The sequence below is a fragment of the Trichosurus vulpecula genome, chromosome 4 (genome assembly GCF_011100635.1).
Source record: "Trichosurus vulpecula isolate mTriVul1 chromosome 4, mTriVul1.pri, whole genome shotgun sequence".
Classification (NCBI taxonomy): Eukaryota; Metazoa; Chordata; class Mammalia; order Diprotodontia; family Phalangeridae; genus Trichosurus; species Trichosurus vulpecula.
The window spans coordinates 64,964,764-64,992,758 of record NC_050576.1 but is presented as its reverse complement, the minus strand read 5'-3'; the positions used below and the strand labels follow the sequence as shown (position 1 = coordinate 64,992,758).

The 27,995-nt window shown below is 38.2% G+C and overlaps 2 protein-coding genes across 4 annotated transcripts in view; both read right to left on the bottom strand.

The window, feature by feature from the left end:
* Positions 1–23,938, bottom strand: part of LOC118847462 (dimethylaniline monooxygenase [N-oxide-forming] 1-like) — a 27,362-nt gene extending 3,424 nt beyond the window's left edge. The window contains exons 1-7 of one of the 3 annotated variants that reach the window (XM_036755942.1): positions 23,721–23,938; positions 9,567–9,764; positions 8,608–8,796; positions 8,055–8,217; positions 2,505–2,647; positions 1,855–2,054; positions 214–569 (exon numbers count right to left, since the gene is read on the bottom strand). In XM_036755942.1, the coding sequence (XP_036611837.1) occupies positions 214–569; positions 1,855–2,054; positions 2,505–2,647; positions 8,055–8,217; positions 8,608–8,796; positions 9,567–9,698 (1,183 nt within the window). In that variant the 5' untranslated portion in view covers positions 9,699–9,764; positions 23,721–23,938. Of the gene's footprint in view, positions 1–213; positions 570–1,854; positions 2,055–2,504; positions 2,648–8,054; positions 8,218–8,607; positions 8,797–8,912; positions 9,134–9,566; positions 9,765–23,720 lie in introns of those variants that run through there. The other 2 variants (XM_036755943.1, XM_036755944.1) reach the window with 2 other exon arrangements.
* LOC118846753 (dimethylaniline monooxygenase [N-oxide-forming] 1-like) lies at positions 23,202–27,995 on the bottom strand. Its single transcript, XM_036755500.1, has 4 exons — positions 27,849–27,995; positions 26,898–27,086; positions 26,345–26,507; positions 23,202–23,326 (listed from the first exon to the last, which is right to left on the bottom strand). The coding sequence occupies exons 1-4, from the start codon at positions 27,978–27,980 to the stop codon at positions 23,202–23,204; spliced, it is 609 nt and encodes a 202-aa protein (XP_036611395.1). The 5' UTR covers positions 27,981–27,995.

Below are 27,995 nucleotides of genomic sequence, written 5' to 3'. Positions count from 1 at the left end.
ACCTTGTGACCCAGTTAATAGTAATATAAATCCAGCTTTTAGAGTTTCTGTCTGTCTTAAGCAAGAACTGGCGAGTTATTAAGATGTCTAGTCTCTAAAATTAATCAGCCATCATTTCAACTTCGACAAAATTTGAGAACCACCCTGCCCTCCAACCATATTCACTTTTTGCCCTCTTGCTCCTTTGTCCACTCATGTTTTTCACCTACATACCCTTTAGGACTCGTGTGACCCATCGGGCTTGTACTTCTGACGTAGAACTCAAGGATCCTGTAGGCTTGATGAGGCCAATGACAGCCAGTGTTGGTTTTTCCAGATGTGCAGGGAATATGTACTTATACAAAGAAGCCTGATTGTTTTCAACTTTCACTATAGATTGATCAAGGAAAGGAAAAGCAAAAGTATATCCTGTGGCCAAGACAATTATATCAATAGGCTCTTCTTCAGGAGTATTCTTAAACACCACAGAATTTTCCTTCACTTTCTCCACCCTAGGTTTGATCAACACCTTTCCAGTGAGTATGCATCCTGGGAGCTCACCATTCACTACTGGTTCTCTTAGGAAAGTCCTAAATAAAAACAGAGAAGGAAGAGGTTCACCAAGGAATAATATGCCTCATTTATCCTCTGACCTCCCTCTGATCCTGCCTTTGTTTCTGGAATCCTCCCATTTCAATGAATATGAGGTGTCAAGATTTAGAGAAAGAAATTGTGTAAGAAAGGATTTAAAAGTTTCTGATAATGACTTCTCCTTATAGGCTACTGTGTGACCAACATTCAGAGAAAGTGAGGACACCTAGCAAATGGACCTTCAGGTTTCTGCCTGCCCTTCAGCAGCCCTTAATTTTTTTTCCCAAATTTCAGTGATTCCTGATTAGTTCTATCCATCTTCTGACACCATATCTTCTGAGAATAACTGGAGATACTCCCATAGCACTCTTCTTCTGAGGTTGCTCATGGGTCCCTCATATGTATATATGTGTAAATATGTATGTGTATCTGTGTGTGTATATGAATATATATATATATATATAGATATGTGTGTGTATATATAAATCTCTCATGTATGTATATATATACACATATATGCACATTTGTATATATATCATTATATTTGTATATATCTGTGCATATACATATAACTTCTTATGTATGCACCCCTACATATATACACATATAAATGTCTTTCTATGTTTACTTATGTGCATGTTTTCTTCATTGATATAATGTAAGTCCCTTGAGTGTTGGGACTTTTTCATTTGTCTTTATATCCTCAGAAAGCAATGCCTGGCATATTGTAGGTGTTTAATAAATGCCAGTTAATTTGTGTCTCTCCCTCCATTCTTTTGCCAACTACAACAACCCCCCTCTCCTCCATCTTGCCACTCCAGCAGATGAGTCCTAGTAGATGAAAGTTTTCTCTCCTCAAATTACTCATGGAATTTTGTTTAGCCTCTCCTACCTATTTATCTTATTCTGGCCCTCATATGTAGTTGTGTATATTCCCTCTGGAAGACTAAGTGTCTTGAAAAGCTAATGTCAGAGCTCTCTTTCTTTCCAAAGTACATTTTAGAAATTAGGTCCTTCTTATATGTTTGCTGAATTGAGTTGAGATTGTCTTGTTGAGGATGTATTTTGTGGTCATTAAGGAGACTGCAAATGGAAACTATAGGATGCAATTTCTCCTTACTAATGGAACAAAAGCCCACACATCTGTCCCATGCTCAAATTGAATCTTGGATGTGGTTCTATATTTTATCTTGCAGCAGAAGCAACAGTCCAGCTTTGCAAAAGTTACTGAGAAATTTGGAGTCCCTCCTCTCTGAGAGCACAAAATAGAAGCCTATGAATTACCTGTTTTCTGGAACCAAACCATAGTTCCCGTGTTCAAACCAGCTGTTCCCCTTTTTGCCAATAAACCAGTTTACAAGTGAAGTTGGGACGTAATCTTTTAATGTACTTTTAAATCGAGAGAAGACCATCATGTCCGTAGGATACCCATGGTCAAGAAATCGATTGAATACCCATGCACCGCCAGTGGTGCTGAGCAAGACCTAGAAGCAAATAGACAAATTGTTTAGCATTTACTTCATAGGGCTGCTATGAAGATCACTAGAGTTAATACTTTTAATGTTCCTTGCAAAACTTAAAGCACTATTTAAATACCTATTATAATTATCATTATTATTATTTTTATTTTTCAAAGCACTTTGTAAACCTTGTCATGATAAGAACCTTTTCTTTATTCTTTTTTTTGTTTTTTCATTCCTTTTTTCCTTCATTCCTTTTTTCCTTCTTTCCTTCCTTCCTTCCTTCCTTACTTCCTTCCATCCTCTCTCTTTCCCTTCCTTCCTTTTTTTTTCCTTCTTAGAGAAATAATAAATTCAGAATTTACTTCAAAATTGATCAATAATGAAGAGGAGCTACATTTTAAAAGGACATTCAGTATATCAGCATATTTTATACAACACTTTAATTACAGTTAGTAACCATCAGGTGTATACCTTTTTAGCCACACGACTGGCATCCACAGCAATATCTGCACCAGAGTTCCCCATGCCAATCACAAGGACTCTCTTATCCTTGAACAGATCTGGATTCTTGTACTCCCGGCTGTGAAAGTACTGACCTTTAAAGGTGTTGATACCTACAAAGGAAAATAAAAGAGAGAAATGAAGGATTTGACAAACTCTTTGAATAAAACCTATTATTCAGGCAATAACATCAGTTTGGGGTGATATTATGCCTCACTTAAAAGATACTTGTATTTGAAGGAGCACCATGCAGAAGAGGGATTAGATTTGTTCTGTTTGGTCTGGGTGAGAATGAGGACTACTGACTACTGATGACTAGAAGTTGTAAAGAAGAAACTATCTTGTAAAACTTCCTAACAATTAGAGCTATCCCAAAGGAGAATCAGCTACCTCCGGAGATGGTAGAGATTCTTGTTTGGGAATGCATTGGACTAGATGGCCATTGGAATCTCTCTCAATTCTGAAATTCTATGATACTGTGAAATAATTAGCAACATGAGCTCACTAGTTCATTAAGGCCTTATAGTGTGGTGATAAAATACGGTGTTTTCAGTCAGACTTAGGTTTGAATCATGGCTCAGATACTGTTTGTATGACCCTGGTCCAGCCACTTTATTATTTTTGTTTCTCAGTCTCCTCATCTGTGATGTGGTGACAATAAAATTTGCACCACTGTCTCCATCACAGAGTTTTAGTATAAAGAAGTCCTTTCTGGCCTTAAAGAACTTTGTAGGATTAAGAGCTAGAAAGCGCCTTAGTCCATCTTGTCCATATCCATCATCTAGTCCATTTTTTGGATGAGGAAACCATATCCCAAAAGTCTTGTCCAAGGTCGTAAAGGTAATAAAGAAGTAGTGGAGCAATGAAAGCCAGATCTTTTCTCCCCAAATCCATTGTTCTTTCTCATTCATGATTAATAAAGCATTGTTTGTTGTTGTTCAGTCATTTCAGTCATGTCCAACTTTTCGTGAACTCATTTCGGTTTTCTTCAAATGAAGTGTTGGAGAGGGGTAACTTGCACTTTCCCCAACACCAGCAGAAAAAAGTGTGCTATGAGTACATGATAGCCAAAGCACATGTTGGTTGAGCAAGTCTAAGATGGAATCCCTGAGCTCTGACTTTTTCTTCTGCTTTGTGTTCTTTCAATGATTGAGCAGTGATCTTGAGATAGACATCTCTAGCATTAGAGACAGCTCTTTGACTTCCACAGGTCAGATCTCCTGGGACTGTCAGGCAATGCTGGCTGCATTATGGGATATGATACCACATGGTATCAGGTAGGAACAAAATGCATTGAGTGCTTCTTGGAGAAGACAGCCATAGATAGAAGAATGAGCTCAAGCCATAGTCTAGATTGACAGAAGAGATGGGGGAGAGACTACAGAGTTGAGAAGAAATCAAAAATACCTATTCTGAAATTCTATAATATGATTCATATTTTGCTGTTTAAGTTTCAAACCTTTAGAGCAGTATAATAATAGTTCTAAGTTACTGAATCCTTTTTAAAAGTTTGTACCAATTCTTGTTTAAGAAACTTTTTATTTAGCATTTCTTTCATGTGAAGGAAATAAATAGCTGTCCTATACCTGATCTAGAATGCACAGTGAGTACACACTAGCCCTTTCCTCCTCCCACTTTGAGCAAAATCTAGACATGAGACAAACTTAAACTTTTAGCAACCCCCACCCCCAAAGCCCCAGGATAATGATATAAAGAGCTAAAGAGTGGGAGAAAAAGGATTTGTCCTTCTTTTTAAGTAATCATAGTCCCCTAGTTTGGACTATGTCCACCTGGCTCCAGAGAGTCTGCTTAATGGAGAAAGAGACAATGCCTATCCCCCTGGACCCAGATTGTGACAATAATTGTTAAACATGAACAGATGTCAGCTGTTACTATTCATAGCTGGCAAGAAAATGGATCATAAACAGTAAATTTGTTGGTATGATATTTACACATTGAGACATTGATTCAGGTCAGGCTTGATTTGGAGACTGCCTGAAACTCAATCTAAACCTACTGGCTTTCTGTATCAGGCCCTTCATCCTGTATTACCTTTAGGATAATAGATTATTATTTAGTTTCACTTGGCTCAGTGATATGGGCTGGTGATCTTGTCTTCTGGCTAAAATTAGCTGGTAATATAAATAGCTTAGCTTGGTTATTTAATACCAAAAGTCAGTGGACCATAAAGCACCAAACCAAAAAGGTATAGTTGGTGGAAAATAATTTTTGGAACTGTTATTACACAATCAGATATATTTCTGCTATGTAGGAAATGAACACTTTGTCAGCCAGCCGTATGTTGAAAGAAGATTTGGAAAAAGCTTGTCAGCTGTTTCAGTGGTGGCTAGGAATTGGAAATCAAAGGGATGTCCATCAGTTCGGGAATGGCTAAAAAAGCTGGGGTATAGGATTGTAATGGAATATTATTGTGGTATATGAAATGACAAGCAGCATGGTTTCAGGAAAACTTGGAAAGACTTCTATGAACTGATGCAAAGTGAAGTGAACAGAACCAGGAGAACACTTTGTACAGTAACAGCAATACTGTTTAATGAAGAACTGTGAATGACTTAGCTATTCTCAGCAATACACAATGATTTAAGAAAATTCCAAAGTAGCAATGATGAAGCACACACACTATCTGCCTCTAGACAAAGAAGTGATATTGTTCGAATACAGATTGAAGCATGCTAGTGTTCACTTTCATTCTTTTTATTTTATTCAAGTCTTCTTATATGAAATGACTAACATGGAAATGTTTTGCATGATTGCATACATATAATCTATATCTGTCTGCTTACTGTCACAGGGAAGAACAGGAGAGGGATAGAATTGGGAATTCAAAATTTTTAAAAAAGCCAAATGTTAAAAAGAAAGAGTTTGTGTAACATGCCTTGTGGCTTTATCAAGGTCCTATTGTCATTTGGCAAACTCACAATCATAAAGAATTTGAAACAAAGCCAATATATCAAGGCTTTAGAATGTAGGATTAGATCCTAGAATGTAGAAGTGCATGGTTCCTTGATTGATAATTAGTCCAAAGTCTTTTTACAGATGAGACAACCAAGGCCCATATAGATGAAGTGACTTTATCCAGGGTCACATAGATATTAACTAGAACATCAGAGATTCAAACCCAAGTCCTCTTACTCCAAATTCAGAGCTCGTTCCCATATGATGCTTCTACTTCAACCAAGTTCAAATTCCAGTTTACCAAAGCAACCACATATGACATTGAGTTACATTTCCCTGTATAATCAAGATGATGATATCTGCCCTGCATACATTGTATTTGGATGAATTAATGAATGAGAGGATGCCTAGAAAGAATGGAATGATAAAGATATAAAATCAAACATTCATATAGTGCTTTAAGGTTTGCAAAGTGATTTGATAAAAGTGATTTTTAAAAGCATACACATGCCATTATACCATTAAAACACAAATGCCCAAGTAGGTGTTTATGCCTACAAACCTGTCCCTTTTATGGACTGACTAATTTTCCTAAGAATAAAGAATGAAACAAACACATATTATGTTCCAGACACTGTACCATAAAAATATATCTCCATAGAAATATTTATAACATTTCCCTGAATTGGGGAACTATTCATAACAATATTTTTGTTACATCAAAAAGAAAAAAATAGATGTGCCCAAAATAGGAGGGATGACTTAAGCAATAGTGCAATTTGAATTTAATAGAATACTATGGCTCATAGTAGGTGCCTAGAAAATACTTTTTGAATGAATGAACTTACTCAGAGCAAAGAAAGCAGACATAAAGGGTGAATGTAAAGAATGACCACAACAATACAAAGGAAAATAGCATTGAAAGACATCAGAATTTAAGATGAATGTACTGTCCTACCTTGGTCTCAGAGGACTGATGGTGAAATGTATTTCCTACCTGGACATGGTGTGTTTGATGTAACTGTTTCTCTTTTTAACATTTCTTTTCTACCATGCCCTAGGAAAATGTGAGACTTCTTTGACATCTCCATCATCCCACACATCAAGTATCCTCTTCACCCTTCACCTTCCCCATTTTCAACTCCTTTTGCGTATTGTCCCCCATTAGTGTAAGCTCCCTGAAGGCAGGAACTGATTTTTTTCAAAACAAACTGTGATATTTGATTATAATGTGTTGCTGGCACTTAATACAGTGCCTGCCACATAGTAGGAAGTCAGTAAATATTTATTGACTGACTGACAGGAAGATTTGTGGGGAGAGGAGATTATCATGAAGTAACAGTGATCAATCAATCAATCAGTACATAAATTTATCACTTATTATATGTCAGGCAGAGTATAGGTTTTGAGGAATGAAACAGTCTCTCCTTTCAAGGATCTTATGTTCTTTCAGGGGAGATGACATGTATGTATATAAGGATATATAAGGTTTCTAAAAATAAATACAAAGGACTTTGGGGGTAGATGATACTAGTATCTGGAAGAAATCAGGAAAAGTCTCTTATAGAATATTGTACTTGATCCAAACTTTGAAGGAGGGTGGACATTTTAAGAGGCAGCACTGAAAGTAGAGTTTTTATGCATAGGATGTCTGTGCAAAGATATAGAGATGAGAGTTGGAGTGTCTTGAATGAATGCATAAAATGTTTGTGAGTACTTCCCATGTGAAAAGCAAGCAGTGGGGATACAATTCTGAAAGTAAGATGGTCCTTCCTCCCAAGCAGCTTATGTTCTGATGGGGGAGAGAAAATATATATGGAAGGTTTCATCCACATGTCAGTGAAATCAGTCTTGTGTGAGACAGAGTAGAAAAACCAATTTGGCTGGACCATAGAACGTGTGAAAGGGAGTGATGGAGAATAAGGCTGGAAAAGCTGATTGGAATCATGTGGGGAAGGACTTTAAATGACAAGAGATTGTACCACAGTGGGAACAGGAAGCCACTGGAATTTATTGCATAGAGAAGCCATATGGCCAGACATATGCTTTGGGAATATCACTATGGCAGTGATGTGGAGGATGGAGATGCATCAGGAGGCTATTGTAGAAGGCTGGGGAAAGGTGATGAGGGTCTGAAAAAGGGTGATGGCTGGATGAGTGTAGAAGAGGGCATAGATGCAAGAGATGTTGAGGAGGAATGAAATGATCTGGCAGCTGCTTGGATATGTAAAGTGATAGACAGTGAGATGTTGAGGATGAGATAGATTGTGAACTTGGGTGACTGAAAGAAGTATGGAAGGAAAGATGGGTGATACAAGGAGTTATATTTTGGACATTTTGAATTAGAAATGCCTAAAGTAATCTATTTTGCAATGTGCAATAGACAGTTTGTGATGTGGGACTGGAACTCAGGAGAAAGAGATACTAACAAAAGATATATACATCTCTGAGTCATCTGAATAGAGACAGAGAATAAGAAAAGAGGGCCCATGTATATCTACATGGTATAACACTGTGATTTTTTTTTCAAAAAATCTTAAACCAGATACATGAATAAGAAGATAATTTAAAAAAAATATAAGGACTTAGAAGACAATACTATACCTGGTAAAGTATCTAGTGGCAAAAATGGGTCAGTGAGAAAACCCGTGCAGACCATGACTGCATCAAATACGGCTGACTCTTTCTTCCCTTCATGTTCAGTGGTTACCTCCCACTGGCCAGAGGTAGAGAAATCTGGACATTTTTTCACATTGCAGACAACGGTCTGGAAAAAAGAATCCAGAGTATGCAAATATCATTCCTCCCCATCCTCTTCAAGGAGTCCTGATATCCAGGCAACAAAAACAGAGACCCAGTAATTGTGGGTATAGGACTATGTTTGATACCATTACTCTATATAGATTAGACCCTGTGGCCATTCAGATAAAGGCCATACATAGACAGGTTTGTACATGTGGGTTATATAGCATGAATACATATTTGCCTTCACAGATTAACTGAAAAGCCCCCAGGGGATGATGGAATCCTGCCAAGTAGCACTGATCTTTGCCAGTCACTCAATCTCAAGCACAGAACTTGAGTCTCAGATAGAATGCAACAAAAGAAGATATGTGGAAAGCATAGTTCTACCAAGCAACAACTCCTAGTGACATACCTTGAATTGGATACATTTCAGAAGGTTGAACTTGTTCGCATACATCTTGAGATATTCCAAAAATTTTGAGTGTGGCACAAAGTTTGGAAAATCCTCTGGGAAAGGAAAATCTGAGTAACAGGACATCTCTTTGCTGTTGTTAGTAACAACAGATTTATAAATGCTAGCCCTGCCTTCTTCAACATATTCCTATAAAAACATCACAAAGAAGAAATTGTAATTATCCTTCAGTAATTAAAACTCTCAACAAGTCAACATTCAACATAACATGGGGAGAAATACCACCTTCTGTGGAATTTACTTACCTGCAACTGTGAGAGACAAAGAAAGCATGGGGAAGGGCCCCAGAGTCAGGAAGGTATAGGTTTCAGTCTCACTTTTGACATTGACTTGTCTGTGTGATCATGGTCAAGTAATTTAACTTCTCAGTGCCTTAGGCAACTTTCTCTAAATCACAGAACTGACCTTCAGCAGAGGGAGCTTCCTCATTGGGAGTTCCACTCATTCAGGAAATCATAGATCAAGGCTGAATAAAAAGGGAAACCTATGTGAGAGGATGAGATATAGAACTCCTGTGTAAGTCACTTGATCTCCCTCCACCTCTTCTCTGGAAAATGGGGATAATAATAGCATCTGCCTCCACAGGGTTGTTGTGAGGATTAAATGAGATTAAGATATAGAAAGTGCTTTGTCAACTTCAGAGCACTACATAAATGCCAGCTATGATTATTCTATCCTAGCATCAATAGAATTCCACCCCCACCCCACCGGGTTCATCTCAAATGTTACAGAACAATTCCTCAGATAGACAGGGAAAGAACTTGGAGGTTGTCTGAGTGAATGCTTTCATGTTATAGACTGGTAAACTGAAGGCCGGAGATGTAAAGTGACCAAGTTTACCTTCCCAGGTAGTTGCTGGTCAACATACCTAATAGAAGAGTTAAGGAAATATCACTTACTGTGAATTGCCATAGGCCTCCAATGTCAGCACTCCTTTCAAAGCAGGTAGGTTCCAGCCCCTCTTCCAAGCAGCATTTGATGGAGGTGAGGCCACTTACACCAGCTCCAATAATTGCAACTCTCTTGACCATGGTCTCTTGTCAGGCAAGGATCAAGAAGAGTTTCTTCAGTTGTTGCTTCTGTTGGAACCTCTCTTCCTAGAATAGATCCTTCTCATAAATAGAAATGCTCCACTCTATCCTTGGGTTTTCCAGAAAAACCGGGAAAGGTCTTATGGAATTCAAAAGGTTTAACCAATTTGGGTCCTCTACAACTGCCCTCTTTGTACGGGTCTGAGAAAACCATGCCATGGACACTGGTTTAATGCTATTCTTTTCCCTTTTATACTTCTTATCTGCAGCAGTGCCAATGTTAGGGCAATTCTGGAAGATAACAGTTTTGGGGAAAACTGCAAACTGGGTATGAAGGTATGTGTACTCTCGTTACCAGGGATAATGCTACTACCCCTTCACCTTCCTGGATTCATCAATAGAGAATAGAAGGGACCTGGAAGTGCATATAGTGCAACATCTCACTTGTTGGGTGAGAACTGAAGCCCAAAGGTTCAAGTCAAAAGTCACAAGACTGGTTATTTGCAGAACCAGAATGATAGCCCCTGTTTCTTCAAGAATCATTATATAGCCCTTTCAAAAAATCATATTGTCCCAATTAATAAATGGTCAAATGATATGAACAGGCAGTTTTCAGGGGAAGAAATTAAAGCTATGTATAGCCATATGAAAAAATGTTCTAAATCACTATTGATCAGAGAATTGCAATTCAAAACGACTCTTAGGCACCACCTCACACCTATCAGATTGGCTAACACGACAAAATAGTAAAATGATAAATGTTGAAGAAAATGTGGGAAAGTTAGAACAATAATTCATTATTGGTGGAGCTGTGAGCTGATCCAACAATTCTGGAGAGCAATTCGGAACTATGTCCAAAGGGCTGTAAAAGTGTGCATAGCATTTAACCCAGCAATACTGCTTCTAGGGCTGTATCCTAAAGAGATCTTAAAAATGGGCAAAGGACCCATGTATACCAAAATATTTATAGCAGCTCCCTTTGTGGTGGCCAAGTTGGAAACCGAGGGGGTGCCCATCAATTAAGGAATGGCTGAACAAATTGTGGTATATGAATGTAATGGAATATTATTGTGCTATAAGAATTGATGAATAGGTGTACTTCCAAAAAACCTGGAAAGGTGTATATGAACTGGGGCTGAGTGAAATGAGCAGAACCAGGAGAACATTGTACACAGCAACAGCCATATTGTGCAATGACTGACTTTGATAGACTTATCTCTTCTCAGCAATGCAAGGACGTAAAACTATCCCAAAGGACTCATGATGGAAAATGCTATCTACATCCAGAGAAAGAACTATGGAGTGTGAATGAAGAGTCGAGCATACTATTTTCTTTTCTTTTTTATGTTTTGGAGTTTTTTCTTTCTCATGGTTTTTCCCATTCATTTAATTCTTCTATACAAAATGACTAATGTGAAAATATGTTTAATGGGAATGTATATGTAGAGCCTATATCAGATAGTAGGCCATCTTAGAGAGGTGTAGGGGGAAGGGAGTTTGAGAAAATTTAAAACTCATTGCAGTGAAAGTTGAAATTTTAAAATAAATAAATTATGTAAAAAAAAATCACATCCTGTTTCCTCCTTCATGTTTCCCTTCTCAGTTTACTACTGCCATCCCCAAAACTGCTGTCTGCTGTGATATAGCCCTTGCACCCCTGTGCAAATGTCAATCCTACTACAAGAGCTTGGTGCTGTCTCCACCTACTATTTTGCTTTGGGGATCTGTTTTGTTTTTATAGGTGGGAGGTCCAGGGCTCTGATGAGACTTTATGGATTGACATGCTGATCACATGGGCACATCCCTAGGGATCCAGGCCTGTCATTGTTGGATGGCACTGGGATGGTAAGTCACATAGGTGAACCAGGGACCAGAACGGTACAGTCAAAAGAAGGCTATATTCAGGTTCAGAAAACTCAGTTCTGAAATTTGGCTCTGCCAGTTTTCAGTTGTGGGACTTTGGGCCAATAAGACTGGATGGTTTCTAAGGTCCCTCCCATGTCTAAACTCATGACCATGTGAGTCACTCAGCAGATGTAACTAAGAAATAAAGAAATGCATAAAGGAATGTATCTCAAATCAGTTCTTAATTGAGGGAGGAACAAACAAAAGCCCCAACTTCTTAGACCAATAGAATACAGATCTGACAGGATCAGCTTCTTTTTGCAGCAGTATATCTAGGATCATTCAAACTATTTAGAAAGTGGGAGGAGCATTTGTTCTGGTTTATTTTTCAAATTCTCCTTTAGAGGAAGAAGAAAATGGAATAGTGGAACAACATAGGGAGAGAGGAAAATTGAGAAGGGAAGAATCACAAAGCAGAAGGCACTAGAGGTTTCATTCCTGCTTTAAAAATGTATGTCTCTGAGATATTGCCTGTTAATCTAGGTTTTGCTACAGTACTCCTGTACCTGGTGATGTACGCACATGCAATAAAATGTACACCTCCCACTTTTTCTTCTTTTTGTCCAATGGACTGTTGATTATGGTATTGCTTATATTTCTGCCACCCTTGTCTTTATCCCAATGCTTCCTGCCACATTTTTCCCTTTACGGTCTTATGTATCCTTATATGAGCACATTCTTGATCTTAGATTAGATTTGGAAGGGCCCTTAGAGGCAATTCATTCAAATTACTTCAATAATCAATTATGAAATGCCTACTTTGTCCTAGGCACCATAACAGATTCTAGTGATATAAGACAAAAATGAAATTATACTTATCTTCAAGGAGCTTATGTTCTGTTGGGGAAAGTGAAGATGGCATGTACATAATAAATAAGCAAACAAACAAATACATAAAAGGTATAAAAATAGGCAAACATTTTTGGAGGGAGGAGATTACCAGATGAGAGAATCGGGAAAGGTTATTCTAGGTGGTTATTGCCTTGAAGGAGTTATAGCTTTCAAGAGGCAGTAAAGAGGGAGAGTACCTCATTTTATAGATGAAAAAAAATGATATATTTTAAAAATATATGTACGGCTATGTCCCTTCCTTTCCACCACCCACTCCCAACCTCCCCTGTTTTTTCAAGTAAAGCATAATGTTTCTGTGCTATATTCCATTCATGGGTCTCATACCAGCCAGGCACAGTGACATCTATCAGGTTAAATTTGTCTCCTTATATTAGGAGCTTGAGTTCATCCTGCTTGTCATCTGTTCTTTGTGCTCTTGTGTCTAGACCATTTGTTAAGCAGTTACCCTGGTCCAGGCATGATGGTAAGTGCTAGGATACAAAGAAAGGCTAAAATAGACCTGCCCTCAAGGGGCTGATAGTCTGATGGGGAGGGGAGGAGAACAACTTGAAAACAACTATGTACAGAGAATACGTATGTGTGCATGTGTGTGTGTGTATGTGTGTGTGTGTGAGTGTGTGTGTGTGTGTGTGTGTGTGTGTGTACACAGGATAAGTTGGAGATTGACTCAAAAAAAAAGGCAATAGAATTAAGACAATGTTTATCTCATAAAAGGAATCTGGTAAAGTGCTTTCTTTCTTAATTTCAGAGGATAATTTATGTGGTATTGGAACAAGTTCTTTAAAAGTTTGATAGAATTCTCCTGTGAATCCATTAGCACCAGGAGTACTACTCTCCCGCAATTGATAGTTGTTTGACAACTACTTCTCTTTCTTTTTGTGAGATTGGATTATTGGCATTAGCATTAAGGGAACTGAGAAATGCTTCTTGTAGGAGGTAAGATTCTAGCTGAGACTTGATGGAAGTCATTGAAGACAAAAGGCAGAGATGATGGGGGAGAATGTTACTGGCATGCGGGACAGAGAGTAAGACTACACAGACTTAGGAGATGGAGTCTCTTGTGCGAGGAAGAAAGGAAGCCAGTGTTGCTGGATGGAAGAATATGCAGAAGGAAATAAGTAGAAGGAGACAGGAAAGGTGAGGAACGGTCTAAGTTATGAAGGGCTCCAAAACCCAAACAGAGGATTTTTGTATTTAATCCTGGAAGTAATGGGGAGCCATTGGATTTTATTGAATGGCATTAGATAATACAGTCAGAAAGATGGCAAGATCACTTAGGCAGCTGAGTGGAGGAAAGACTGTAGGAGAGATACTTGAGGAACTGAAAACAATCAGCAAGCTATCATGATGGATAGGATCAAGAGGACTTGGCTACAGATTGAAAATGGGGGTGGTGATGTGGGAAGTGTGAGTGAGGAGTCAGGGATGACACCCAGGTTTCCAGTTTGGAAGACTGGGAGGATGGTGGTGCCCTCTACCATACTAGAAAAATTTGTAACAGGAGAGGTTTAGTGAAAAATATGTGAGGGATAGATATCTGAGGCCATGGGTTTTTTTTTTTTATCAGATCCCAGTCTTAAGTTTTCTGTCCTTTCAGTTTCTGTGTGTCATTACTGCCAATCTTCATCCAACATTGAAGCTACACTCTCTAGTGTTTAGTTTAGTGCATAAACACAGTTTCCTCTCTCTCCCCTTCCTTTTCAGTTTTATTTGGATTAGAGTTACAAGATTTCTAGCACTCCTAGCAGCCTTTTATTAGATGCATTCTGTTCCTGGACAGGAGCTAATCATTCCTAGATTAAAAAGCTGTGATCAAAAAATCCAAATTCCATTTGCAGACGTAATCTTTTTAACCATCTGCTTCCCTTCTTATGTATTCTTCCCTTTTCCAAATCCTTTTCCTTTAGTGTGTAGCTATGATGCATACCATGTACATGTCTGCAAAGTTTTTTGCTTAAGATTTATAATCTGCTTCTTTTGTTTCTTTCTGCCAATACCATTTATGCCCAAGAGAATTTCAAGAAGTGGATACTACAGTTCAGTTTGACAAATCTGGAGAAGTTCTCTTATCACACTTTAGATGCATGCCCTAGGAAGACAGAAGACATCTCTTATTAGGTCAGTGGACAGTTGATCCAGTGCCCATCAGTCATCAATTATCATTTCTTTTTCCATTGATGCATAGAGGATGCTCTCTCAGCTGACAGATCCTATGGATCCACACCATCATTCCTTAGAGGACATCATTCCTCAAAATGCCTATCTCTTTCCTCCCCTTGAAGTGCCCAATACCTACTTGTTGGCTTTAGGGATCCTTCTGCTTTCTTTTGTCATTTGTATGACATTTTTCAACATCCAAAATGTGAACATAAGTCAAATTTTCCCTTTGTGTTTTCAGATACTTCTTTTTTGTTTTGACATTCATTCTTGTAAAATATCATTTCATTTTTAAATTTGAATTCATTCTTTTAAAAAAAGAATACCCTGTCTTCTTTGATTTCCAGGAAACTAGATAGGTGTCCTTAAGACCTTTTATGACTTTGAGGTGATGATAAAAATATCTAATTAAATGGTGAAAAGGAATTGTACTGGGAGGAGTGGAAAGGAGGAGGCAGAGAAGGGTAAATTACATCACTTGATAAGGCACAAAAACCTGTTACAGTACAGGGGAAGTCAGGAGGGAGATGAACATTGTTTGAACCTTACACTCCTCAGATTTGGCTCAAAGAGGGAACAACATAATCAGTTAGGTATAGAAATCTAACTTGCCCTATAGGAAGTAGGAGGAGAAAGGGGAAAGAAAAGGGAGGGAGTGGATAGAAGGGAGGGAAGAAGTAGTAAGGGTAATGGGAAGAAAAGGGAGGGGGCTAATAGAAAGAAGGGCAGATTGAGGAAAGTGGTAGTCAAAAACAATAATCTAGTGAGGAGGGAAAGGGAGAAACGAAAAAACGGAGGCAAGGGGAATAGAATGGAGAGAAAAATACAGATAGTAATCAAAACTGTGAATGTGAATGGGATAAACTCTCCCATAAAACTGAAGTGGATAGCAGAGTGGATTAAGAGCCATAATCCTACAACATGATATTTATAAGACACACACTTGAAGCAGAAGGATACCCGGAGTAAAGCTAAAAGGCCAGAGCAGAATATATTATGCTTTAGCTGAAGTAAAAAAAAAGCAGAGGTAGAAGTCCTGATCTCAGACAACGCAAAAGCAAAAATAGATCTAATTAAAATAGATAAGGAAGAAAACTACGTCCTGGTAAAAGGTACCACAGACAATGAAGTAATATCATTAGTAAACACACACACACACACACACACACACACACACACACACACCAAGTGACATACCATCCAATTTTCAGAGGAAAATTTAAGGGACTTGTTGGAAGAAATAGATAACAAAGCTCTACTAGTGGGGAGCCTCAATCTCCCCTTCCCAGAACTAGAAAGATCTTACTACAAAATAAACAAGAAAGAAGTTAAGGAAATGAATAGAATTTTAGAAAAGTTAGATTTGACTGATCTTTGGAGAAAATTAAATGCGGATAGAAGGAATATACCTTTTTGTCAGTGGTACCTGGCACCTACACAAAAATTGACCATGTATTAGGCATAACAACCTCACAATCTAATGCAGAAAGGCAGAAATATTAAATGCATTCTTTTGCAGATCATGATGCAATAAAAATTAAATGTAAAAAGGGCCATAGAAAGATAGAGAAAAAATTAATTGGAAACTAAATAATCTAATCCTAAAGAATGAATGGATCAAACAACAAATCATAGAAACAATCATTAACTTCATCCAAAGGAATGACGATAATGAGACAACATACCAAAACTTATGGGATGCAATGAAAGTTGTTCTTAGGGGAAATTTTATATCTCTAAATCCTTACATGGATAAAATAGAGCAAGAATAGTTCAATAAATTGGGCATGCAACTAAAAAAGCCAAAAAAGAGGAAATTAAAGATGGTCAATTAAATACCAAATTGGAAATTCTGAGAACTAAAGGAGAGATTAATAAAATTGAAATTAGGAAAACCAACTCTTGGGAGAACAAATCAAACAAGGAGCTGATTTTATGGAAAAAACAACAAAATGGATAAACCTTTGTTTAATTTCATTAAAAAGAAAGAAAACCAAATTACCAGCATCAAAAATGAAAAGGGTGAAATCACCACCAATGAAGAGGAAATCAAAACAATAATCTGGAGCTATTTTGCCAATAAAATTTGAAAATCTTCGTGAAATAGACGAATATTTCCAAAAATATAAATCGCCCTGATTATTGGAAGAGGAAATAAAATACTTAAATAATCCTATTTCAGAAAAATAAATTGAACAAGCCATCAGTGAACTCCCTAAGAAAAAATCTCCAGGGCCACGTGGATTTACAAGTGAATTCTGTCAAACGTTTAAAGAAATACTAATTCTAATATTATATAAATGATTTCAGATATTAGGTGAAGACAGAGTCCTACCAAATTCTTTTTATGATACAAATATGGTACTGATAACTAAACAAGGAAGAACCAACAGAGAAAGAAAATTATAAATCAATTTCCCTAATGATTATAGATGCAAAAATTTTAAATGAAATATTAGCAAAGAGATTACAGCAATCTATCTTGAGGATAATGCACTATGATCAGGTAGGATTTATACCAGGAATGCAGGGATGGTTCAATATTAGGAAAACTATCAGCATAAAGCATTTGAGAAAATGCAATACTCATTCCTATTAAGAACATTAAAGAGCATAGTAATAAGTGAAATCTTCCTTAAAATGATCAGTAGCATCTATCTAAAACCACCAGCAAGCATTATATGTAATGGAGATAAGCCAGAAGCTTTTGCAATAAGATTAGGGGTGAAGCAGGGATGTCCATCATCACCACGGTTATTCAATATTGTACTAGAAATTTTAGCATTAGCAATAACAGAAGAAAAAAATTGAAGGAATTAGAATGGGCAAGAAGAAACAAAGCCATCACTCTTTGCAGATGATATGATGATATACTTACAGAATCCTAGAGAATTAAGTAAAAAACTACTTGAAATAATAAATGACTTTTGTAAACTTGCAAGATATAAGACGAACCCACACAAATAATTGGCATTACTCTATATTACTGACAAAGCGCGACAGCAAGAGATAGAAAGAGAAATTACCCTCAGAGTTACTGTAAACATTATAAACTATTTGGGAGTCTACCTGCCAAAACAAACCCAGGAACTATATGAATGCAATTACAAACTCTTCACACAAATAAAGTCAGATCTAAATAGTTGGAAAAACATAAGTTCCTCATGGGTAGGCCGGGCTAATATAATAAAATGACAGTTCTACCTAAATTACATTACTTATTCAGTGCCATGCCAGACAAACTACCAAAACATTATTCTATGGAGCTAGAAAAAAACAATAACAAAATTCATCTGGAAGAACAAAGGATCCAGAATATCAAGGGAATTAATGAAAAAAAAAATGCAAGGGAAGGTAGCCTAGTTGTACCAGAACTTAAATTGTATAATAAAGCAGCAAATCATCAAAACTACTGGGTCCTGGCTAATAAATAGAGTGGTGGATTAGTGGAATAGGTTAAATATGCAAGACACACCAGTCAATGACTATAGTAATCTAGTACTTTATAAATCCAAAGACTCCAGCTTTTGGGTTAAGAACTCATTATTTAACAAAAACTGCTGGAAAAACTGGAAAATAGCATGGCAGAAACTAGGTATAGACCAACATCTTACAAAATGTATACATGACAGACTGATACTTAAGCAAACTAGGAGACTAGGAATAGTTTACCTGATGGATCTATGGAGAAGAGTAGAATTTATGACCTAACAAGAGATAGAGAACATTTTGAAATGCAAAATGGATGATTTTGATTACATGATATTGAAAAGTTTTTTGCACAAACAAAGCCAATGCAACCAAGATTAGAAGGGAAGCAGAAAGCTGGGAAAGAAATTTTACAGCCAGTGTCTCTGATAAAGGCTTCATTTCTAAAATAGAGAACTGAGTCAAATTTATAAGACTGCAAGTCATTCCCAAATTGATAAATGGTCAAAGGATATCAACAGGCACTTTTGAGAGTAAGAAATTAAAGCTATCTACAGTCATAAGAAAAAAATGCTTTAAATCACTATTGATTAGAAAAATGAAAATCAAAACAACTCTGAAGTACCACAGCATATCTATCAGATTGGCTAACATGACAAAAGAGCAAAATGATAAATGTTGGGGATATGGGAAAATTGGGGAATGGCTGAACAAGTTGTGGTATACGAATGTAATGGAACAGTATTGTGCTATAATAAATGATGAGCAGGCTGAATTCAGGATAACCTGGAAAGACTTACATGAACTAATGCTGAGTGAAATGAGCAGAACCAGGAGAACATTGTACACAGTAACAGCCACACTATATGATGACTGACTGTGATAGACTTAGCTCTTCTTATCAATGCAAGGATCTAAAAGTCTCATGATAAAAAATGCTATCCACATCCAGAGAAAGAACTTTGGAGTCTGAATGTAGATGGAAGCATATTATTTGGCCTCTTTTTCTTTTGTTGTTTTGTTTTGTTTCTTCTTTCTCATGGTTCTTCCCATTAGTTATAATTCTTCTTTACATCATGACTAATGTGAAAATATATTTAAATGAATGTATAAGTAGAGGCTATATCAGATTTCACACTGTCTTGGGGATGGGGAGGAGAAGGATGGGGAAAACATGTAAAACTAAAAATCTTATGGAAGTGAATGTTGAAACCAAAATAAATAAATAAACAATATATTATATATATACATATATACTATATGTATGTAAGTATATAGGAATACTTTGTTTCCTTGATTACTTGGAGACTAGAAAGATGTTCTCAAGGTCTTTTAGCTTCTCTTCTAGTAATGAGACCAGTTTGATCTTGGAGCACAGGTAGCTGTTCTTTGGTCAGTGGAGCAAAACCCTGCATATTTTCATTAATCTCCATAGTTCATTGGAGTGATATCATTGGTTTTTGTGTCTGGTTATCAGCACTCTTACAGAGTACTTGGGCCAAACTACACATGGGGGGGTCTTCAACTTCAAAATTATTTCTCTCCTTATCTTACTAGCACCTTGACAATTACATACAATTTCCCGTTAATCTCTTATTTTACCAAATTATTTACCTTGTCTTATTATTATATCATCCTTAAGACCTTCCTTCTATTGCTTCCACATCTCCTCTTTTTTCTAGTCATTTTCCTTTTATATCAGGAGTTCTTCTGTCCCAACCTTTTCCCTCCATATCCTTCTGCCCAGCTTCTTCATAGCTTCTCCTCCTTCGACCCATCTCCTCTTCTTTCAGGATGAAGCATTTTCTTCTTTTTTCAACTTCTGAAGTCATGATACATTTCTCCTGTCCAGATCTAATCTCTGACCTTTATGATCCCATAAAACTTTCTCCTCATCCTCCTCTAATTTTTACTCCTTATATTCCCCTTCCTTCTGTGGTTGTTCAATAACCTTTGTGGCTAACCTATGTACCTATTATTTTCCACATTTTACAAATGAGGAAATTGAGACTGATAGAGGTCAAATGACCTTCCCAAGGGCACACAGCTAGTGAATGTGAAAGGCCAAATTTGAACTCAGGTCTTCTTGACTCCAGGACCATTTTTATCCACTATACAACATTGCTTCCTATAGTCCAAGCCTGTCATTTCCTAACACATTCTTTAATCCATTAAAACAGTTTCTCTTCATTTTTTCCAGTGTGATACACCTATGAACTTGCCAATATACACTGAGACATCCTCCACAAATCATCCACCCATCAATCAAACTATCTTCCAATATGACCCAAAGTATATTACTTATAAACCCAGTGACATTTACAATGACTTTATAGGATAAGTTCATTAATTGTCCCTTAATCCTCCACAGGTATTATAGAGAAATGAGATTATTCTGATGCTACTTAAGGAGAAGATAGTTTATGTATCCTTTGTCGAATGGTCATCATCATCACACCCTATAATTCTGGAGGTAGCTCAAGGCTATGCACCTTGTCTTGGGCCTTCTCATGTTTTCCCTATACTTTTACTTGGTCACCTCATTAGTTTACATGGACCTAATGATCATTTCTAAACAGTAGACTTCCAATCTCTCTTTTGGAAATGTAGTGTAGCAACAATCTTACTTGCAGCTACAGTGGCTGGGTAAGGCCAACAATAAGACAAATAACACCAACACACAGGGGAGCTACTAGCACAGGTTCTTTTATTTGCTTTTCTAAGGAAAGTAACTTTAAGAGGTTTATAATCTCACTTTTATTAAATATAAATATATCATTCACTTAGTTCAGGGGAAAATGTCAGTACCCTGACCTTCAGAGAAAACACAAACAGAATTTATAAGCAGAAATTATATAAAAAGAGCAAAATAACAGAAGTCAACAGACAGGTTTCTATCTTTGAGACCATAATAATACATACAAAGTTACCAGAGAAAGAAGCACCAACATATGGGTTTTCAGAGCTGGGGCGTTCCTTAACAGGTACCCAGAGTCTTGTCTGGTGAAATCACAGGAATTCTCTTCCAGTGAGTGCTCCCCATCCCCATATCATTAAGGCAGAATTCATGACTTCAAAGATTACCACTAATATGCCTGAATGGTTCAGAATCTCAGGATATAAGAATTCTCTAAGTAGAAGGCATAGGAGTTAAAGAATTTATTGAAACTGAAAAGTAGGAGACCCACGGACAAGCATCCCCAATTCGTCATCCTGGCAAGAACCTTCCAAAACCGGTATGCCCATTTCACAATAGTGACGAGGAGGCCACAGCAAAACATTATGGCAGCAAGCCAAGCCATAGTGGTGCTTCCCCCAAACCCCCAATGCCAGGGCCATCCAGCAAGAAGACCACCCACCAGCTTCAAGCCCCTGCTCAGCACTCTCCGGCCTCCATGAGGGTCAGTCCTTCTTTTTTGCAGCGCCTACTGCCGTTGCCGCTGCTTCTGCCTCAATCTCCAAGCTGTGTTTCAGCTAGCTGACTGCTTCCTCTCCCCTTCAGCTCTTAATTGCTCTCACCAACTGCCTCTTAGCTCTGCTCCAACCATTCAGCAAGCTACTCCCACTACAGGCTTCATGTCATCACGTGGACCAGAAATCAGGTGCCTACCATTGGCTCCAGTCCTAGCCACTCCACCCAGGACCCTGAGAGCCACACCTTCGAAGCCCACTCAAATGGGCTGGGAAAATATTCCCATTCGCTAATTGTCTTTACACCCCACTGAAGCAAAACCTCTCCTTCCACAGTTCTGAGAGATCTTTTCTGGCTGTACTCTGGGTACATGTACCCTTCTTAGGGCCCGAGTGCTTCACACCTCTCCTGACATGATTAGGAAAAGGATGTGGGCCTTCCTAAAAACAAAGGCAAGACTCAATTAAAGGCACTTGATTGTCTTAGTGCTGAGAAGTACTCCAAAAGAAAAAAAAAGAGTAAATAAGTCCCACTTTGCTTGCTCTTGGATCCAGTCATGCATCTCCAACTACTTAGAGGATATTTTTAGCTGGATATCACATTACCATCTCAAATTCAATTTGCCCCAAACAGAGATTTTTTTCCCTTTTACCCACCACTCTCCAACCTACACTCATTCTTTCAAGGAAATTACAGTCCTTCCAGGTTCATAACCTGCAAGTTGTCCTCCATTGCTCACTCCCACCTTATAGCTTAAATTAGTTGTCAAGTTTGTTAATTCTTCCTCTGTGTCTCTCACATTTTTCCTCCTACGTATTTACACAACCACCACCCTGTTCAGGCCCTCTTCCCCTCTCAACTGTACCATTGAAATAGTCTCTTAATTGCTTTACTTGCTTCATCTCTTCCCACTCTAATCCATTTTCCACATGGAGTTAAAGTGATTTTCCTAAAATACAGGTCTGTCAGTTAAAGTTTACATAGGAGAAACTATAGCAAAACACGTGCCAAATATGCTAACTAGGTGACAAAGGGTGGGATTAGGGAGTGGTTAAGGAGTGGTCTATTCTTAAAGCAACATATACTTTTTGTATCTACTGCACAGGCATTTTACCCAGAGTTCACCAGGGAAAGCCAAAGGTGGGGCCACAGGGAGGCATGCTTTTAGGTATGCTCCTTCACTAAGTTAACTAGGGGACAGGGTCGACTGAGAATTACCCAGTCTGCCACCCATCAATATCTTGTTTAACAAGATAGATATAGGGAGTACGTAGATGTCTAAAGTCAAGGATGCATAGAATGATGAGTCCAGGATGCATATAATGAGGTAGGGAGTTGGTATATATAGTCCAGTGGGTATTGAATGTCTTTATGAACTAGTGCAAAGTCCGTTCAAGCTAATAATTCTTACTGGTATTGTTTGTTACTGTACCAGGGAGATAGCCTTTGTCCTAGTCACCACATAGGAATAATGACATGTCGTTTTCAATATGACCTAGCCTGTAGCAAAACTCTGGTTTCTATTCAAGAGAGAAAACAAAAGACATAAGGAAACATAAAACACAAAGGAAACATAAAACATAAGACAAAAGGAAAGGGGGATGAGAGTGATTTTGACTCCCAGGTGGCTTAGGAGGAGGAAAAGACTTCTAATGCTACGATGAAAATAAGAAATCTTGACTGTGGGATGCAAGACTGGTACCTAAAACACTAGCTTTAGGACTGTCTATCTAAAATTTTGGTAGATGCTAGAGGGTGTCCTGGTAGCTCAACCCAATATCAAAAATGTGGATGACAAAGTTCCAAGCCACTATCCCAGGCCATGTTAGATTTGATGATTGGAGGCTGCAGGGTAACCAACCAATGAACAAAACTAAAACAGAAAAAAGCAACAGAACAAAACAAGTTCTGAACCTCTTCAAAATATCCTTTATTTATTTTACACAGGACTTCTGAGTTGTGGCTCTTTAATCTCATAATTGAAGGATTTCTCCAGCAGGTTCTTTATCAATGTAGCCAGAAGATAAGTGACTACCATTAAAAAATAGTCCCTTCAAAATTTCTTATACTAAGTTGAGATAAGAGCATGGAATGGGGTTATTTTGCATTGCTTTGTGATATTTTTCCCCAGGATTACTAGGAAGGGAGAGTGTTCTTTCAAGACAATTCTGCTGGGGAAGATCAGCTACTAAATAGGGAAAATTCCTCTCCGTTCCGCCACCAATGGGCTCACCCAAAGGCTCCTGAGCTCCAAGGGGAATACTTACTTTTTATTCTTCCTGCTCTTCGTATCCAGATGGGATTGCCCTAGTGAAATAGACAGGCACTATTTCCTGTTTAAGGATGTCGGAAATGGATTTTCCAGATACTGTGATGCAAGTTACTTATGTAGAGCCAACATAGAACAAAATACCAGCCTGGGAGGAATTAATGGTGACTTTAGTACCTAAATTTAGTTATTTGAATGTCCTTGTTTCAGGCAATGAAGAAGAGCATATGACACTACAGGCAAGATATTCCCCCTAGATAAGTTGTTAGCTTAAATATTAATCTTAGAGGTAACATGGAGGCACTTGGAGTTTACTGAATGGGGGAGGGGGGGCATATAGTTGGATATGTACTTTGGAAAGATCACTTTGGTAGCTGAGTGGAAGATGGATTGGGGTGGGGAAAGACTTGATCCAATGAGACCATCAGAAGGCTATGGCAATAACTCAGGTGCAAGGTGAGAGGTGCACCAGGGTGAATTCATAAGATCAAAGTTCTTATTCTTCAAAAACCTTTTTTCACATAGACTCTGAGTGGCCGCCAGTATTTGATATTTGGTATCAGAGGAATCTTTGACCCTGATTCAAGTGGGCTCTGGTTGGCTGCCCCCAGCAGTGTTGGAAGACAAGAACGGGATGATTTCACCACACCTCTTGAATGGTTATTTTCCTTTTGCTAAGTGTCCACACTTTTGCCAGATCATAGGAACATATATTAAAAATTGAAAGGTACTTATCAGTAATTTACTCCAACTCCTTTATTTTATAGACAAGGAAACTAGGGGCCCATAGGGTGAAATTTGTTGTTTAGATAAGTTGCAGACTGATATTTGTACCTATGTCTTCTGACTCTAAACCCAACACCCTTGCTGTTTTTCCATATTCAATCTGCCCAGTTCTGAAGACAGGTTTCAGAGTAAGTGTGGTAGATTGTGAGCTTCTTGAGGGCAGAGGGCATCTTGCCTTTGTTTGTATCTCCAGTGCTTAGCACAGTGCCTGGCACACAGTAGGCTTGAATTATTTACTTCTTATTGTGTCCTATATTCTGGAACTGTGGGACATATCCTTGTTATCAGCTATTATGAAATCTTGCTAGTTTCTGTAGCCACCCAAGGCTGGATCTGTGATTGTTTCTTCAGAGTTTCAGCCTCTCACAGTTTCCTCTCTGCATATCCCACATTGTGCCACATTGGGCTCATACCCCCAAATCCTAGATCTGTTCCATTTTTCACTTGGGCCAGTTTGTCCCACTTTAGGCAATATGGTAGCCACCTGTTCCTGGGGGCTCACTATATTAATGCTGACCTTGGTTTAGACATCTGGATCAACGTAATCCACTACTGCCTCCCGGTAACTGGGATTACAATGTGTACCGCCATGTCAAGTGGCATTGATTTAATCTTTAAATTTTCTTTTATGATAAGAAGAAGCTATTTTTCTTCTCCTCTCTTGATTTGGGATGTTGCTAAGTGGTGGGACCTTAGATATCTTTCCCAGGATTGCAAGGCCAGAATATTTCAGAAGCCTATTTCCCAAGATCTTTGGTGGGTTTCCACTATACCACACTATCTCTCAAAATAACCTAGAACCAGAAAGTTTGGTTAGGTTGGGTGAATGGCATTCTTTCTGAAATATGCATTTCCTTTCTTTTCTTGTTCCAGTAATACTGTGTCAAAATGTCAGCGCCTGATTGCAGTATATGTTGAGCATGACCATTAATAGGATTCATATTTAATAATTGGGAGAGAGACAATACATGTGGAAGGTTTCAGCCACATGTATTGAAATCAGTCTTGTGTGAGACAGAGTTGGAGAACCAGTTTGGCTGGACTATAGAATGTGTGAAAGGGAGTGATGTAGAATAAGGCTGGAAAAGCTGATTCCATATTGGAATCATATTGTGAATGACTTTAAATGACAGAGATTTTATCCCAGAGGAAAGAGGAAGCCACTGGAATTTATTGAATAGTGAAGTCACATGGCAAGACCTATGCTTTGTGAATATTACTATTGTAGTAATGTGGAGGATGGAGAGGCATTGGGAGACTATTGCAATAGGCTGGGGAAAGATAATGAGGATCAGAAATAGGGTGATGGCTGGATGAGTGTTGAAGAGGGCATAGATGCAAGAGATGTTAAGGAGGTGTGAAAAGATCTGGCAGATGATTGGTTATGTAGAGTGATGGAGAGTGAGATATTGAGGATGAGATAGATTGTGAACTTGGGTGACTGAAAGAAGTATGGAAGGGAATATGGGTGATACAATGAGTTCTATTTTGGATATTTTGAATTAGAAATGCCTAGAGTAATCTATCTTGAAATGCACAATAGACAGTTTGTGATGTGGGACTGGAACTCAGGAGAAAGAAATACTTATATAAGATATATACATCTCTGAGTCATCAGAATAGAGATGCTAATTAAGCCCCCTACACTTGATCAGATCACCAAGAGACAGAGAATAAGAAGAAAAGAAGGCCCATGACGCGGCTTTTGGGTTATATCCACATGGTATAACACCGTGATTTTTTTTCAAAACGTTCTAAACCAGATACATGAATAAGAAGATAATTAGAATAAGAAGATAAAAAAAAAATATAGGGACTTTGAAGACAATACTATACCTGGTAAAGTATCTAGTGGCCAAAACAGGTCAGTGAGATAACCAGTGCAGACCATGACCGCATCAAATATGGCTGACTCTTTCTTCCCTTCATGTTCAGTGGTTACCTCCCACTGGCCAGAGGTAGAGAAATCTGGACATTTTTTCACATTGCAGACAACGGTCTGGAAAAAAGAATCTCGAGTATGTAAATATCATTCCTCCCCATCCCCTTCAAGGAGTCCTGATTTCCAGGCAACAAAAATAGAGACCCAGGAATTGTAGGTATAGGATTATGTTTGATACCATTACTCTATATGGATTAGAACCTGTGGCCATTCAGATAAAGGCCATACATAGACAGGTTTGTACATGTGGGTTATATAGCATGAATACATACTTGCCTTCACAGGTTAACTGAGAAGCCCCCAGGATATGATGGAATCCTGCCAAGTAGCACTGATCTTTGCCAGTCACTCAATCTCAAGCACAGAACTTGAGTCTCAGATAGAATGCAACAAAAGAAGATATGTGGAAAGCATAGTTCTACCAAGCAACAACTCCTAGTGACATACCTTGAATTGGATACATTTCAGAAGGTTGTACTTGTTCGCATACATCTTGAGATATTCCAAAAATTTTGAGTGTGGCACAAAGTTTGGAAAATCCTCTGGGAAAGGAAAATCTGAGTAACAGGACATCTCTTTGCTACTGTTCGTAACAACAGATTTATAAAGGCTAGCCCTGCCTTCTTCAACATATTCCTATAAAAACATCACAAAGAAGAAATTGTTATTATCCTTCAGTAATTAAAACTTTCAACAAGTCAATATTCCAAATGACATGGGGAGAAATACCACCTTCAGTGGAATTTACCTACCTGCAACTGTGAGAGAGAAAGAAAGCATGGGGAAGGGCCCCAGAGTCACAAAGGTAGGGGCTTGAGTCCCACATCTGACATAGGCTTGTCTGTGTGATCATGGTCAAGTAATTTAACTTCTCAGTGCCTTAAGCAACTTCCTGTAAATCACAGAACTGGCCTGCTGCAGAGGGAGCTTCCTCATTGGGAGTTCCACTCATTCAGGCAATCATAGATCAAGGCTGAATAAAAAGAGAAACCTACGTGAGTGGATGAGATGTAGAACTCCTGTGTAAGTCACTTGATCTCCCTCCACCTCTTCTCTGGAAAATGGGGATAATAATAGCATCTGCCTCCACAGGGTTGTTGTGAGGATTAAATGAGATTAAGATATAGAAAGTGCTTTGTCAACTTTAGAGCACTACATAAATGCCAGCTATGATTATTCTATCCTAGCACCAATAGAATTCTCCCACTGGGTTGATCTAAAATGCTACAGAACAATTTCTCATATAGACAGGGAAAGAACTTGGAGATTATCTGAGTGAACCCTCTCGTGTTATAGACTGGTAAACTGAAGGCCAGAGAGGTAAAGTGACCAAGGTCACCTTCCCAGGTAGTTGCTGGTCAGCATACTTAATAGAAGAGTTAAGGAAATATCACTTACTGTGAATTGCCATAGGCCTCCAATGTCGCCACTCCTTTCAAAGTAGGTAGGCTCCAGCCCCTCTTCCAAGCAGCATTTGATGGAGGTGAGGCCACTCACACCAGCTCCAATGATTGCAACTCGCTTGACCATGGTTTCTTGTCAGGC